This window comes from Ranitomeya variabilis, chromosome 5 (assembly GCF_051348905.1).
Source record: "Ranitomeya variabilis isolate aRanVar5 chromosome 5, aRanVar5.hap1, whole genome shotgun sequence".
NCBI classification, from domain to species: Eukaryota; Metazoa; Chordata; class Amphibia; order Anura; family Dendrobatidae; genus Ranitomeya; species Ranitomeya variabilis.
The window spans coordinates 264596975-264613161 of record NC_135236.1 but is presented as its reverse complement, the minus strand read 5'-3'; the positions used below and the strand labels follow the sequence as shown (position 1 = coordinate 264613161).

The 16187-nt window shown below is 41.7% G+C and overlaps 1 protein-coding gene across 1 annotated transcript in view; it reads right to left on the bottom strand.

The window, feature by feature from the left end:
• Positions 1-15065, bottom strand: part of CRABP1 (cellular retinoic acid binding protein 1) — a 55912-nt gene extending 40847 nt beyond the window's left edge. The window contains exons 1-2 of the mRNA XM_077264214.1: positions 14906-15065; positions 12709-12887 (exon numbers count right to left, since the gene is read on the bottom strand). Coding sequence (XP_077120329.1) covers positions 12709-12887; positions 14906-14975 — 249 coding nt within the window. The 5' untranslated portion in view covers positions 14976-15065. The remainder of the gene's footprint in view (positions 1-12708; positions 12888-14905) is intronic.
• Between the last annotated feature and the right edge of the window lie 1122 nt (positions 15066-16187).

Genomic DNA, 16187 nt, shown 5'->3' with positions numbered 1-16187 from the left:
CCTCCTGGAGAGTGTTGTTCACTTGGTTGGCTGTTGTGAAGGGGTTTCTCTTCACCATGGAGATTATTCTTCTATCCTCCACCACTGTTGTCTTCCGTGGACGCCCAGGTCTTTTTGCATTGATGAGTTCACCAGTGCTTTCTTTCTTTCTCAGGATGTACCAAACTGTAGATTTTGCCAGTCCTAATATTGTAGCAATTTCTCGGCTTGTTTTTTTCTGTTTTCGCAGCTTAAGGATGGCTTGTTTCACTTGCATGGAGAGCTCCTTTGACCGCATGTTTACTTCACAGCAAAACCTTCCAAATGCAAGCACCACATCTCAAATCAACTCCAGGCCTTTTATCTGCTTAATTGAGAATGACATAACGAAGAGATTGCGCACACCTGTTCATGAAATAGCCTTGGAGTCAATTGTCCAATTACTTTTGGTCCCTTTAAAAACAGGGTCGCACATGTTAAGGAGCTGAAACTCCTAAACCCTTCATCCAATTTTATTGTGGATACCCTCAAATGAAAGCTGAAAGTCTGAACTTCAACTGCATCTGAATTGTTTTGTTTAAAATTCATTGTGGTAATGTCTATAACCAAAATTAGAAAAATGTTGTCTGTATATATAATCGTCTAAGGGGTACTTCCGTCTGTTTGTCTGTCTAACGGAAATACCGGCCACGACCAATCAGCAACAGGCTTAGTCCGGCCGCGAATTTGCCCTTCCCTACTCTCCTCAAGTCAGTGCCCCCTCCCTACTCCCCTCCAGTCAGTGCCAGTGTGTCGCCCCATCCCGGACCAACTTTTTACTATTGATGCTGCCTATGCAGCATCAATAGTAAAAGGATATAATGTTAAAAATAATAAATAAAAAATTGTGCTATTCTCATCTTCCGCCGTCCACCAATGCGCGTGATGCTGCCGCCAGCTTCCGTTCCCAGTGATGCATTGCGAAATTACCCAGATGACTTAGCGATCTCGCGAGACGGAAGCTGGCGGCAGCATCGCGCGCATCAGGACAGCTTTGGTGGACGCCGGAGGGTGAGTATCGAACTATTTTTTTTTTTTAACAGGGATATGGTGCCCACACTGTTATATAAAATGTGGGCTGTGTTATATACTGCCTTGCTGCTATATACTACGTGGGCAGTGTTATATAATATGTGTGCTGTGTTATATACTGCGTGGGCTGTTATATATTACATGGGCTGTGTTAAATACTGCCTGGCTGCTATATACTTTGTGGGCTGTGTTATATACTACGTGGGCTGTGTTATATACTGCGTGGGCTGTGTTATATACTGTGTGGACTGTTATATACTGCGTGGGCTGTGTTATATACTATGTGGGCTGTGTTATATACTGCGTGGGCTGTGTTATATACTACGTGGCCTGTGCTATATACTACGTGGCCTGTGTTATATACTGCGTGGCCTGTGTTATATACTGCGTGGCCTGTGTTATATACTGCGTGGGCTGTGTTATATACTATGTGTGCTGTGTTATATACTGCGTGGGCTGTTATATATTACGTGGGCTGTGTTAAATACTGCCTGGCTGCTATATACTACGTGGCCTGTGTTATATACTGCGTGGGCTGTGTTATATACTGCGTGGCCTGTGTTATATACTGCGTGGGCTGTGTTATATACTGCGTGGGCTGTGTTATATACTGCGTGGGCTGTGTTATATACAACGTGGCCTGTGTTATATACTACGTGGCCTGTGTTATATGCTACGTGGCCTGTGTTATATACTATGTATGCTGTGCTATCTATTACGTGGGCTGTTATATATTGCCTGGCTGCTATATACTACGTTGGCAGTGTTATATACTCCATGGGCTTTGTTATATACCACGTGGCCTGTCTTATATACTACGTTGCCTGTGTTATATACTGCGTGGGCTGTGCTACAGTATATACTATGTGGGCTGTGTTATATACTACGTTGTTAGGGTTGGCGGAATGCACCGAATATTTATTTATTAGAAATAGTAGGTGCGTTCGCAACCCGGGATCCACCGTGCAGGAAAGAACCTGCTGCTAGATATGGCGGTACAAAATAGTAGAATAAACAAACTCTGTTACTTCACAGTCTGTTAGCAAAGAGAACGCTGTGCCCTGTTTAGCTCACAGAGGAACACAGCTACTTAGTAGAGCAGGTAGTGGTCATGCAGTCAAATGCAAACACGCAGCTCCTCTCCGGTGGAGCCGGAATTCTATGGCTATACGCCAGCCCTGAATCCACTCACATGAAACTCCTCGCCAGAGGTGCCAGCATTCTAGGGGCTTATTTCAGCCAGGTCCCTGAATACACACACATGAAACTCCTCGCCGGAGATGCCAGCATTCTAGGGGCTTATTTTAGCCGGGTCCCTGACTGCATACAAACACGACCACACTGGCGCTGAGCTCATATATAAATTGATACTAGCGCATGGCCGTGCGGTCATGAGAACCTTTTATAGCTGCAGCAACTTCAGGACCTTCCCAGAAGGACCAATGGAAGACTGCCACAGAACTTGATCAGGTACATGACCTTCCTGGAGGACCAATGGAAGTTGCTGCAGTACCTGAGCATGTGACCCTTGATCTCCATTGAGAGATCTTACCCTGGGCATGCTCAGTGTGTGCAAAGCAGGACTTAGGGTACCGTCACACAGTGCAATTTTGATCGCTACAACGGCACGATTCGTGACGTTCCAGCGATGCATTTACGATATCGCTGTGTCTGACACGCTACTGCGATCCGGATCCCCGCTGAGAATCGTACGTCGTAGCAGATCGTTTGAAACTTTCTTTCGTCGTCTAGTGTCCCGCTGTGGCGGCATGATTGCATTGTGTGACACAGGTTGTATACGATGTGCGCACAGTAACCAACGGCTTCTACATCGCAAATACGTCATGAAATTATTGCTCCAGCGCTGTGTATTGCAACGTGTGACCGCAGTATACGACGCTGGAGCGATACTTATACGACGCTGCAACGTCACGAATCGTGCCGTCGTAGCGATGAAAATGGCACTGTGTGACGGTACCCTTAGTCCCAGAAAAGCCTGCTCGCCGCAGACCAGTGCAGGGTACAATAGCAGAGCCTGGAGAGGCAGCAGTAACCCTTTGCTCAGTATCAGATTCAGTGAGATGCTGGGAACGACGTCTCCGCTGAGCAGGCTCCACTGCGGCTGATGCAGAATGGGAGACCGCAGCAGACATGGTTCGAGATTCCCCCTGTGCAGCGGCAGGAACTCGACTCCTAACACTACATGGCTGCTATGTGCTACATGGCTGTGCTATATACTACATGGATGTCTGTGTTACTTGGGCTGTGCTTTATACTATGTGGCTGCTTTATACTACGTGGCTGACTGTGTTATATACTACGTGGCTGTGCTAACAGCAACGTACATACATACATATTCTAGAATACCCGATGCGTTAGAATCGGGCCACCATCTAGTTGTTCTATAATTCATTAGTTCTGCTCCTAGTTTTGCTGTTTGCAATTGAACTTCTTCACTATTATTCATCATTAGCTAATTGTGTTAAATATTTTTTTTTAGTTTAAGTTATTTCAATTATTTTCTTTGTGGATTTATTTGGTTTTTCTTCTTCTGATACAGTACATTGTGAAGTCACAGCTACACAGTTTTAATAAGTAACGTAACGAAGAATTATCCATATTAACTTCAATTTAAGCTACAGCTTAGCTGAACGTATTTCATTACTAAGGAGCCTTGATCAATACCTTGCTCTATTGCATCATTAGTGCTGACTGCTGAGCTCTTCCTGCAGGCTTGGGGATCCAATAAATTCACCCCATCTTCTCGCCTGGAAGGCACAAGGAGGCAGATGGGAAGCAGTCATATAAATCAGCAGTCATGCCTTGCTGTATCAGATCTAATATACACTGTGTGGACTGTGTAATGTCTGGGATGTAGTCATGTAGCCAATTCACATTCAATGTGACAGCCAAAGATATATACACCTAATGGCAGCCCATTATGTGTATCATCCGTTATACTAATGTACTTCTATTGACAGCTGCATCATATCTGGCTAATTCGCTCACACTCTACCTCTCTGTATGTTATATTAATGTGCTCACACTTATACTACTTGCTGTCTTATTTTAAGTGGATAATACATTATTTTATGGTTATTTTTATGGGACCACAGTAGATAATTAAAATGAAGCATTTCCTTAACAAAGGAGGTAAATTATTAAAGAGCTATGTTCAAGAAGTTATATAGAAATAGGCCTAATAAATATCTCACACTATAAAATTAGATTGTTTTGGCATTTCTATGTTCATTTTATGGTAAAAAATATTTATAATTTTGCTTAAGAGGCTGTCTGGAAATGGGGAATTGCACTGGTAGTACTGCAGAAGAATACATTTCATTCATGTAACACATACTGTATATAGTCCTTCAGTAGACCTTAATATAGAAACTTAATGCTTATTTGTAGCCAGACGTTTACTGATGTCTGATTTTCATATTCTATATGCCAGCAAAATGAACCGAAGGAATGTAAGACGTTTATATAGCACCCTGCATACTATTTTTGCAAAGTAGCTTGAGCCCCAAAATAATAAAAAATCAGGTTTCACAGTTAACCCATTACTTGCCAAATTAGCAATTTAATTTTTTTTTTTTTTTTTTTTTATTGACAGATTTTTAATGATTTGGGTCCTAATGAATCAGAAACATAATTTGAAAAAATTTTTCAAGTACGGATTTTTCAGAAAAGGGCATCCCAATATTCAATTAAAAATGACAATGACATGATTTCCTATTTTGTAAACATTCATTTTACAAACACAACACAAAAAATTGGACCTAATTATAAAAATTATAAAATCTTAGTTGCTAGAAGCTAAAGATTAGGCGTCCCAAAAAAATGACATTAGTAGATAATGGGTTAATGATATTGTTTTATACATTTATTGTAAATTAATGTGGTACTAGGACAAGCAGACCATCTGCATTGTGCATATGGTTTAGCACTCTCCTGGGTCCAAATATGCAGCTCTGTTAAAATTGAAAATAAAGTCCTTCTTATAATGCTGCAGTTTTTATGCTTTCTATTAGAGATTACCAGCTCTTACCACCTTCTGCCACCTCCAACTTAAAAATATCTCCAGAATCTGTCCTTTCCTGAACCCTAGATCTTCTAAAATGTGAGTGCATGCCCTCATTAACACTATTGCCAGCACCCCTGTATGATCCATCCGCCTTTTCCCTTCATGCAGTGAGGTCGACATACTGCCCTGGCCACGCAGTGAGCTCCCTGTCTCCTGCTTCCTGGTCTGGGCACTTCGCATAGGCCTACCAGTGGTGCGAGGCTGCTCTCCTGCTCTTATAGGGGAGGCACCCACATTTTCAAAATGGCTGGGAGGCACCTTGTATAAAAGGCACCCTCCCCAGCATAGAAATGCCTGAGCAACCTCTGTAGTTCCTTGTTTAGTGTGTGTGCAACTTTGTCTTGCCAGGTCCCCCGTCCTAGTATTTCTTGTATTTTAACGTCAACCTTGTGTGCACAGGGTCTGAACCTGAACCCCTGGTCCTTGTGTGCCATGGCCTGAACTTGAAACTGCACTTGGCAGTCTCTGTAACATGAAGCTGCAGTACCTGGACACTGAACGCCCACTTTGGTCTGCTTGGAGGAAGTGTTGATGGTGAGAAGCATCCTAATCATGAAAAAGGTGAAAGAGGTAACCTTTTTTCTGGTGGGCTGAAGAGAACATGCCCCTGATGAGAAGTTGTTGGAGTCCATGAAGAAGAGTATGGCTCCACTTTCTTTGAAGAGAGTCCTTGCAGAGGGTGCATAAGGAGGGGTGGGTAGTGTAACACTATTGCCGGCACACCTGCATCATCCCTCTTCCCCCTTCATGCAGGGACATTGCCATATTTAGAGTCCCAGCCATGTAGGTAGCTCCAAATTTCTAGCTTCCTAGTCTGTGCACGCCATACGGGTTTCCTGGTGGTGCACCTAGTTAGCCCGCTCCCCTATTCTTAAAAAGGCAGTGCACACACTTTGAAATAGCCTCCAGTTAATGGCATCTTGTATAAAAGGCACCCTCTCCAGTATGGAGATGCCTGAGCAACCCCTGTAGTTCCTTGTTTAGTGTGTGTGCAACTGTATCTTGCCAGGTCCCCCATCTTAGTATTCCTTGTATTTTAACGTCAACCTTGTGTGGCCATGGCCTGAACCTGAAACTGCACCTGGCAGTCCCTGTAGCCTGAAGCCGCATCGGCAGTACCTAAACTCTGAAGCCACATGGGTGGTACCTGATCCATGAATTGTTCAATCAGTACTAGACCCTGTACCTTGATCAGTCCTGGTTAGTGTTCTAGAGTCCATACTGCGTGAGCCTCTTCCTGTATCCAAATCCAGCCCAGTCTGTGACACCGTGTCAGTATCCTTTCTGCCCAAAAATCACTGGGGTCAGCAGCTGCAGTATCGGAGACTGCCTAAGAGTGGTACCTGGTGGCTACCTGCAGGTCAGACCTGACTCCACCAACTGGAGCTCCAGTGAAAACTTAGCAACGCTCCTCCTAGGTAAGCCCAGCCTCGTGGCACAGTGGGTCCATGATCCACATTCACCACCTGCGTGACAATTTGTTTAGGCCATAGATCCAGAAGATCCCCATGGCACTTTGCACTCGGAGTTATATCTGCAGTTGTTTTGCCAATGAGAGCAGCTGGAAAAAAAATTGTTCTATCTATAAATGTTGAATAGTTGGAAGCGCCGATGTCAGCCTTAAATTTACGCTACTGAAGTTTAACCTGTCGTGTTTGATCCGCCCCATTATGATGAGTATCGGTAGTGACGGGGATTCCTAGAGCATTGCATGCAGCACTATGAATTACTAGGCCAACAGTTTCCCTATGATCAGGTTAAAGTGGGATTGCTTATGTTCTACTTAGCAGGAGATGCCTCAGCGTGGCTCAACCTCACTGTGGGAGAGAGGGGATCCTGTGACCTTGAAATGTCTTTGGTGAGCTGATTCTTGAATCTTGTGCTACATATTCCCTTCCCAGCCTCGAAGAGCACACCGGAGAGGTGATATGTGTCTGGAAACATCTGGCTCCGTCCTTCCAGAGACCACCTGTACCCCAGCTTTTTGAAGCTGCTGTCTGTTCTGAATTCATGCACATTGACCCTGTTGGACTGGCTGAGCAGCAGCTGGTACTCAGTCATGACATGTATTTGTGCTATTGCTGCGATTGTGTGGAACATCCCATCTGTCTTGGTAATCAGAAATCTGAAAAACTCCCAAGCCTTGGGTAGGAGAGGCTACCCTTGGCGAGAGTATTCCCTCTTCACATAAGGCTCTGACTGTATCTGTATCATGTGGAGACGGTGGGAAATGTCTTGCTGCAAGCCGTGGAGAATCGGTATTAGATTCCTATCCGACATCTCCAGAATCCAGTGAAGGTGTTGTTTGGCGATGGAAAAGCCCTATCCAAAAATAGTAAGGTCATTTCTGAGCAAGTAAAGCTCCAGATAGAAGACTTGCATACGGAGAAGTTTGCCTCCAGATAGAAGACTTGCATATGGAGAAGTTTGCCTTCCAGGTGCTGTCTGGTTTATTTCATTCACTTCTCTTATGTCTTCCGTGACTACGTTCTAGTATGGAGGTCTGGTGAAGTGCTTCGTTGGGAACAGTTGAGTCATTAGATGTGTCTTGTCCCTGTGCATCCGGTTCGGCCGCCACTGTCACCATCTTCTCTGCCAGATCTGCTACTTGCCGACTCGTTGTGTGCAGACATCTCTGAAAGAAGGGAAGCTGAGTCAATATCTCTACACAGTTCGACTGTTCCAATATCGTGTTCCCAGGAATCTCCCCGCCTCAAGGATGTATCTTTTTGGATACTCGTTTAAAGATTGACCCAGAGAAGGTATCTTCAGTTTTCAGGTGGTCGGATGATGAGAACATCAAGGCATCTGCAACCCCCTGACCTACTGTCTCCTTCCCCATAATCCTGTAGAATGTAAGAACGGAAGGGCAGGGTCCTCTTCCCTCTGTACCAGTCTGTCATTGTTAGTGTGTTTACAGTAAGTGATATTTGTATTTTGTTGTAACCCCTTCTCATGTACAGCGCCATGGAATCAATGGTGCTATATAGATAAATAGTAATAATAATAATAAAATCTTCCAGGGTGATAGCTGGTCTCGTCGGGCAGAGATAGATTTTGCAATTCAAGGGTCCTGTTACTATGCCCGCTTCGGTGTGCTTGGAGAAAGTGTTGATGGTGAGAAGCATCCTAATCATGAAAAAGGTGAAAGAGGTAACCTTTCTTATAGTGGAATGGAGAGAACATTCCCTTGATGAGAAGTTGTGGGAGTCCATGAAGAAGAGTATGGCTACACTTTCTCTGCAGGCTTGTAAAAGAGGGTGTATAAGGGGGGTGGGAACAGTAATACTATTACTGGCACCCCTGCATGATGCCTCTTCCTCCTTCATGCAGGGATGTCACCATATTTACAGCCCCAGCCATGTGGGGAGCTCCTCATATCCTGCTTCCTAGTCTGTGCACGCCACACAGTCTTCCTGGCGGCGTGCCTAGTTAGCCCGCTCCCCTATTCTTTAAGGGGCAGCACACACATTTTGAAATAACCCCCAGCCAATACCTGTGAGGCATCCTATATAAAAGACAACCTCCCCAGTAGGGATGTGCCTGAGCAACCCCTGTAGTTCCTTTGTATAGTGTATGCAACTGTATGCTGCCAGGTCCCCAGTCCTAGTATCACTTGTAGTTGAATGTGAGCCTGATCCGCTGGTCATTGTGTGGCCAGTGCCTGAACCTGAAACCACACCATGCGGTCCCAGTAGCCTGAAGCCACATCGGCTGTACCAGAATCCCGCAGCTGCATCATCGGTACCTGAAGTGACACTGGCGGTACCTGATCCCAGAAACTGTTCCATCAGTACTAGATCCTGCACCTGTGTCAGTCCTGGTTAGTGTTCCAGAGTCCATACTGTCAGAGCCTGTTCCAGTATCTGAATCCCTGTCTGTGACTCCGTACAAGTATCTTTTCTACCTGAGGATCGAGAACCTGTGTAGTCTGAACAGAGTATGAACCCTTTCCTGCCAGTCACTTTGAGACCATTCTGCGTCGGCGTGGCAATGTCAGCTGCAGTACCGGCAACTGCTTAGGAGTGGTACATGGCTGCCTCCTGCAGTTCAAGCCTGACTCCCATCCACCATCAGGAGCTCCAGTGAAAACCAGGTAGCTGCTTGGCTACACCCCTACTAGGTAAGCCCGGCTCTGTAACCCAGTGGGTCCATGAACCACATGCACCACCTGTGTGCGTGACACCATCATTATCTCCCATCTCGACTACTGCAATATCCTTCTCTGTGGCATTCCTGCTAGCAGTCTTACACCTCTCCAGCCCATCCTTAAAGGGAACCTGTCACCCCCAAAATCGAAGGTGAGCTAAGCCCACCAGCATCAGGGTCTTATCTACAGCATCCTAAATGTCAGGACTCTGAACATTTTTTACCTTTTGTGCATTACTGCCCTTTTCCAAGATGGCGTCTTTGGTCTCATGTGCACTGTGTCTTCCTGCTATACATCTCCACCCCAGCCTTCATTCTGTGCTAGAGTATTCTGCCTTGCATACAGCTCCTGATCTCTGATTACTCCCTGGCTATACACCTGCTCCTGTGAACCTGTGTGGTGATCCTGCTACTCTGCTCTGAGTTCCTGCTGCAGACACAAATTTCCAGTAATCCTCCTTCATCTGCTGCTCGTGTTTACTTCCACCTGCATTTGCTGGACATGTAAGCTGCTGCTGCTTTGCATTAACCTGAGACTATTAAACCAGGCCTCCCTGGTTGAGCTAAGATATGATTTGAACTGCCTATAAGCATATCTATCTGTGTCTGGACTAAGACAAGGATTTATTCGTGTCAAGTATCCACAAGAATAACTGTGCTTCATAGACTTTCTGCTTGATTGCATTTTGCTCTGAAGTTTCCTATAGACTGCTAAGCTGCGTTTATTATTTGCACCGTGTTGTGGACTTGAGTTTCTCTCTGCACCTGTTTGAATCACCGAGTGATAATATAGACTTTACCACTTATAAAACTGTGTCCTGTAGTTGTCTTGTTCCACGCAAAGAGTCTCCTGAGTTATCCCCTCCCTATAATTATTACACTAAAAGATGAGAAAAAGAGGTTAGATTATACGGTGCAGGCGTACTTTGCCCTGTTGAGGGCAGGGCAAAGTGCTGCAGTGTGCAGGCGCCAGGCCTCTCTGACCTTTCCCGTCACCTGTGCACTGCAGTACTTTGCTCTGCCCTCGACAGGGCAGACAAAGTACGCCGGAGCCGCAGCGTGAAGACAAGAAGAGGACGTCATCATAAAAAGATAGGAGGCCTCAGACCGGACCGCAACGCCCATCGGATAGGACCGCCCACCCATGTAGGTATAATCTAACCTCTTTTTCTCATCTTTTAGGATACATCGGGGCTTATCTACAGCATTCCAGAATGCTGTAGATAAGCCCCTGATGCTGGTGGGCTTAACTCACCTTCGATTTTGGGGGTGACAGGTTCCCTTTAACTCTGCTGCCTGACTAATCCACTTCTCTTCTTGCTACTCCTCTGCTTATCTTCAAATCCCTTCATTAGCTTCCAATTCTCCAACATATTGAGTTAAAACTACTAACATTGACCTTCAAAGGACTTTCAATCTGACTTCTCCATATATCTCCAAACTACTCTCCCGATATCTTCCCACACATAATTTCTGGTCATACCTCGTTCTTTCATCCATACTTCTTCACCCAATTGCCTCCAAGGCTTCTTACACTCGTCCTCTAATTCTGAGCCCCAACACGTTCAATAATCCACCACTTTTGGAACTTTCAGATGGAACTTGAAAATCCATTTCTTCAAGAAAGCTTTACAGCCTGCAATGACCATGTCGCCACCTCATCATCATCGAAGCTGCCGCAAACCTCCAAACTATTGTCTCCTTCCCCATCATCTGGTAGACTTGAAACCTGCAAGGGCAAAGCCCTCTGCACTCTGTTCCAGTCTGTCATTGTTAGTTTGTTCATTGTAATTTATTTGAAATTTGTATGTAACCCCTTCTCATGTACAGCACTATGGAATCAATATTACTTTAAAAATAAATAATAAAAGAATTAATTAATAACAATAATAATAATAGAAAAATAAATAAAAAATAAATCAATAAATGGATTCTCCAGAAGCTGAATTTTTTGAGATTTGATTATTTTTAGGGTCCGAGATGGTACTAAAAAATATTAAAATATTATACTCACCTCGCTCCTCTTCTTCAGAGCCTCTGGTGCTGACTATGTCTCAAGTAATGTCATAATGTTGCATGAGGTCTAGTGGTCGTCTGAGTGTGAAAGAAGGCTGAAGACCAAAGCGAAGCCTGCAACTAAAGGGAGGAAGCAAGCCAGCAGACAACTGGAGAGGGAGTCAACTTTGGGCAAATTAAGTAATCAAATGTCATATTTCCTCATTTCTACTGACTATACATTTGAGATAGCTGTTATCTGAGCCCATTCAGACAGATATTTCTCTCTATCTTGCAATAAGCATGTACACAAAGTATGCGTATATTAATAGGGAGAAGGAAATGAACCCCTGCCACATTTTGCTTGCAGAGGGTAATCCGTGGGAGCAAAAATAGAAATATGCTTACTATCAAAGTTTATAGTGGGTATCATTACCAGTCTTCTACATGTCCACAACTAGGCCACAGTCAACGTGTGATTTTAGTGGCGTGTCACATGGCTGCATCTTTTATTAGCCACATTAAATTCACTTGAATGAAACATTGCTGTGAGTGTCACTACAGTCTACAGTCAATGAATGGCACAGCAATCTGATGACATTACTATAGACTATTTGTTTGTGAGAAAACCTTTTTAACGTAGTAATCCAAGTACTCTACTTCTACATACACCCAGAAGTAAATTACATCTTTCTGATTTTAATGAGTAATTGCAGGCTTCCCTAATTTTATTACTAAACTCTACAACAGACAGCAAGTGATTTAACATTCAACAGTTAAAACTTTTAAAACTGTACTTGGTGCTTTGGCAGTGGTCACACTTATGTCCTCAGTGCTTGAGCTGTCCCCAACCACTTGAGCAGTCAACTTCCCATGTTAACAAGGCCTATAAATCCACTCATACTTACAGCTTAATTCCCCAAATTGCAAACATGTTATCAAAAAAATAGTTTAGTCATTTGCGGTTTGAAGCTGGATTTTACTAATTTACATTTGTTAACAGCATTTGCTATCTGTACATCAACAACTGTACAAAAATCTAAAGTAGAGGCAAAAAAATTCAAAATGCAATACTGGCCTGGGAGACTTGGCAGGTTTTGGGAATTAGATGATGCTACTGTCTTTAGCCATTTCCCTCAGTAAGACGTCGGGGGAAGAAGAAAAAGAGGTTGAAAGTGCTCACGATTGCACATCATGGGAAATCTGAATGAACACAGTTCTTGCCTTTTATCAAGGAAGAGGAAGAGTTTTGTTCCCAACCATTTCTAAAATATCATTTTTCAAGTCCATGTATTTGGATCCCCCTTCGAGCATGGAGATCACCAGTCTGTTTTACTGTTCAACATTTACATTTTCTGTTAATATAGATTTTATATTGGACTTAACAACCTGGTACGTGTACAGTATTTGAGACAAGGAGAATCTACCTTGCATTTTCTGCCATCCACAGTCTCCTCATCATATTCTTCTCCAACTGTAAATTGGATCTCTGTTGTTCTGACTGTGGTGGATGTTTTAATATAAAACCGGTCCCCGTTCTGACGGATTTCTACATGAGGCTTTGAAGCTGCAGCCACTGCTACCTTCCTGAGCATTGCGTTCACACCTATATAACAGCAATTGCACAAGTAAGTATTAAACTATTCTCACTCACTCAACTTAGAAAACATAAACTTTTCACATAGATTTTCCATTCCTTACAATGTTAACTGTTGTAAATTTTATTTTGTAAGAAAATGTATAAAAAATATACATATTGTTTTAAAATTGATCAGCTTTTAGTTGCCATAAGTGATTACAATGTACAACAATCAAAACCTCAGTATTGTTTGCCTTTTTAGAACCATCTAGAACAAATGTAATTTTGGATTTACTTTTCTTACTAGTAGTTTGTTAGATATTACCCAGTAACAGTAGCTGTGAAGCATATTAGGATGCTGATGGAATTCTTGGCCAAACTTAGCACAACTTATGTTTCATGGTGGAGTTTAGGATGGGGGTTTCTTAACCTCTGCAGTAACAAAAAAACATTGGCTGCTGGATATGGTAAAAAGCTTAGTCAAAGGCCTCATATGCATAATAATGATTGTTTATGATGTAACCAGAAAAGACTATAATTAAGATTATCATTATGTATGTGTTGCCAAAATAATTTTGAAGTATAAAAACATATTACTGACAGTAACCGTGATGGAAATGTGGTTAATTTTTTTTTCTAGTCTTAATTCATTTCTTGCATATCGGTACTTATATGATCTGTGAGCCATCAGGAATTATTATTATTTTTATTGCAAATCAAGAAATGTCATTGTGTAGAAAAATGTATACTGACACAACTTGCTGTACTGTACAATTCAAATTACTTGCACAAAGATACAAATAATAAATTTTAGTTTATACATTACTGCATTGTAATTTTTCTTTATATAGATCTAATGTATTTCTTAATCTGGTCTGGTTCAAATGTAATGACTGCCTCTCAAAAGAAGGGGACTATGAATATACAGGAGTTACCAAAGTAATATTGTTTTTATGTTGAAAATCCATGAAATCTTACAAATCTCTAGCTGAAGTTATTGCTAGAGTGACAGGGCATGAAATACACTCAGTCTGACAAGAGCTTAGTCAGAGGCACCAGCTTAATTCTCTTGAGCAACACCTACGTCAGTCTTAAGTAGGTCTTCCAGTCTGTCACCAGAATCATGTGCTCCCGAATGGTGAAACCTCTGGATATATTGTTTAAAAATATTCAGACTATCATATTTATATATTTTTTATATTTTATAGCAGATCATTTTTATGTTTTTATATTTGTATGGTCATTTCAGTCACAACTCATGTAATGGTTTGTGCATGTATCAGTATTGTCAATGCACTGCATTTCTCAGCCATTGTTTTATGCCTTCATTCTTTTCAAATATAGTATTACAAAATAACCTGCCCATTTAATAAAAAAATAAAACAAATTAGAAAGACTCAATTCTCAAATCATTTGATAAATTGCAGCAGATCTACTTTTTATAATTCTGCCAGATTCACAACAATCCCATCGTAAAAGCATATAATCATGTATTGTTAAAACCATTGTCCATCCAGTTCATATAGTGATTTTGTTCTTGGTTTTGTCTATTGATTATGTAATCTACCTGTGGATATTTTCCTATTGTTAAATTTCATGGAATCAACTTGTTTTTTTTCAATCAAATTTCTCCATTACATAGACACATGTGGTAGAGCTCAATTTGCTTATTTTTTCTGCAAAGTAATTAATTTCATAGCCATCTCATTAGATTTACCTTCAGTTTTATTTCTGCTACTCCTGCCTATATATATAAATAAGAAAGACCCAAAAAATATTACATAATAACAAAATAATATTAATCATGAAATGTATTCAGTATTGACAGATATTCTTAAGTTGGTGCTTTATTATTTAAACTTATAGTTGCATAAAGAATGAAAAAAATAATTTTGATAAATTAGTTGGTAATATGATACTTTTCTGTATTAAATACAATAAACGTAGATTTATGTAGAATTGCTGTCCAAATATATAAAAATCCTATATAATGTAACATTTTGGCATTAATGCAGGTAATTTGTATAAACAATTGCCGATCTTACCAAGAGCTTTTAGAAGTTCGTCAAAATTCTCACTGCTTTTCATTTTCCAAATTCCTGCAAAATTCGGCATGATGTATGTGTAAGCTCCACACAGACGTTGGCCGTAAAGAGGGTAGAAATGAAGGAACTTGGGATGGTTCAATGTAAGAGGACGTTCTGATTCCAGCCAGACGTCTAAATGAGTCCTGTCTTATTCTCTCATGTGTTTCATCGTGATGGAGAAGAGAGTGGGTGCCCCTCCTTCTGCCCTCTCCAGTGCCCCCCTTCAGAAATGTTAGATTTTCATTAGAAATATAAGCACCTTACAAGGACATTTCTACAATGTCAAAATAATACAAATTATTCGGTCGGTGCTGCGGCTTCTGTGCTAAGGTCTAATGGATGAACGGCTAGAGTGGTTTTATTATCACGTCGGAAAGCATTCTTGCATTATATAAAGGAGTCTAGATTTTTGTCTACAGCAGTCCATTCATAGCAATATTTCCTAACTAATGCTTTTAATATTAGACCAATTCTTCTTGAGTATACAAAGCTTGGCTTTTTGGAATAAATGAAAAGAAGGTAACAGAATAGTTCTGATTTTGATGGTAATAATTTTTTATTAATTTACTACATATTAGCTAATTGTCAAAACGTTATTGATAATGTGTCTACCTACCTGTTTTAAAATTATAGTTAAAACGTCTCAATATACCAATTCAAGTTGAGTCACGAACGATACAGAGAAATCAGACAAACTGATACAAACCGAACCTTCATATGCCCCCAGCATCTGCACAGGATGGGAATTTTATTATGACTGCTGGGTAATCGTTGTCAACACTAAACACTAAAATATGCTCCTCTAACTTCTCTAAGCCATTTTAGAATGTTGCCTAGTATAGAAATACAATGGTTAAGTCATTTAATTATCACTCTAGGAACAATTGGTCTGAGCATCCTCCCTCAGGCAGTGGAACAGTTAATATATGTCACAGCTGCAGATTGGGTTTGATAGACTGTCCCAGCTGGTATATGGGTGTGAGACATTTGGGACCTAGATGTAGACATTAAGGTGTCATAAATCCAAGTCCCTCCTGGCAATAACGACATACACCCCTATAAATCTGCATAATATGACACTCCCATTATTATTTCCATGTGAGTTTTTTCAGCTGATTCTGAGTTGCCTGCTGAGAGTGGCATCAACATTGGGTTAAGAGGTCAATTTCATGTAAGACAAAATCTGACTTAAAGGGGGCATGTCTGCTGTGACTTCATTAACTCTTTGTACTTTCTAAGT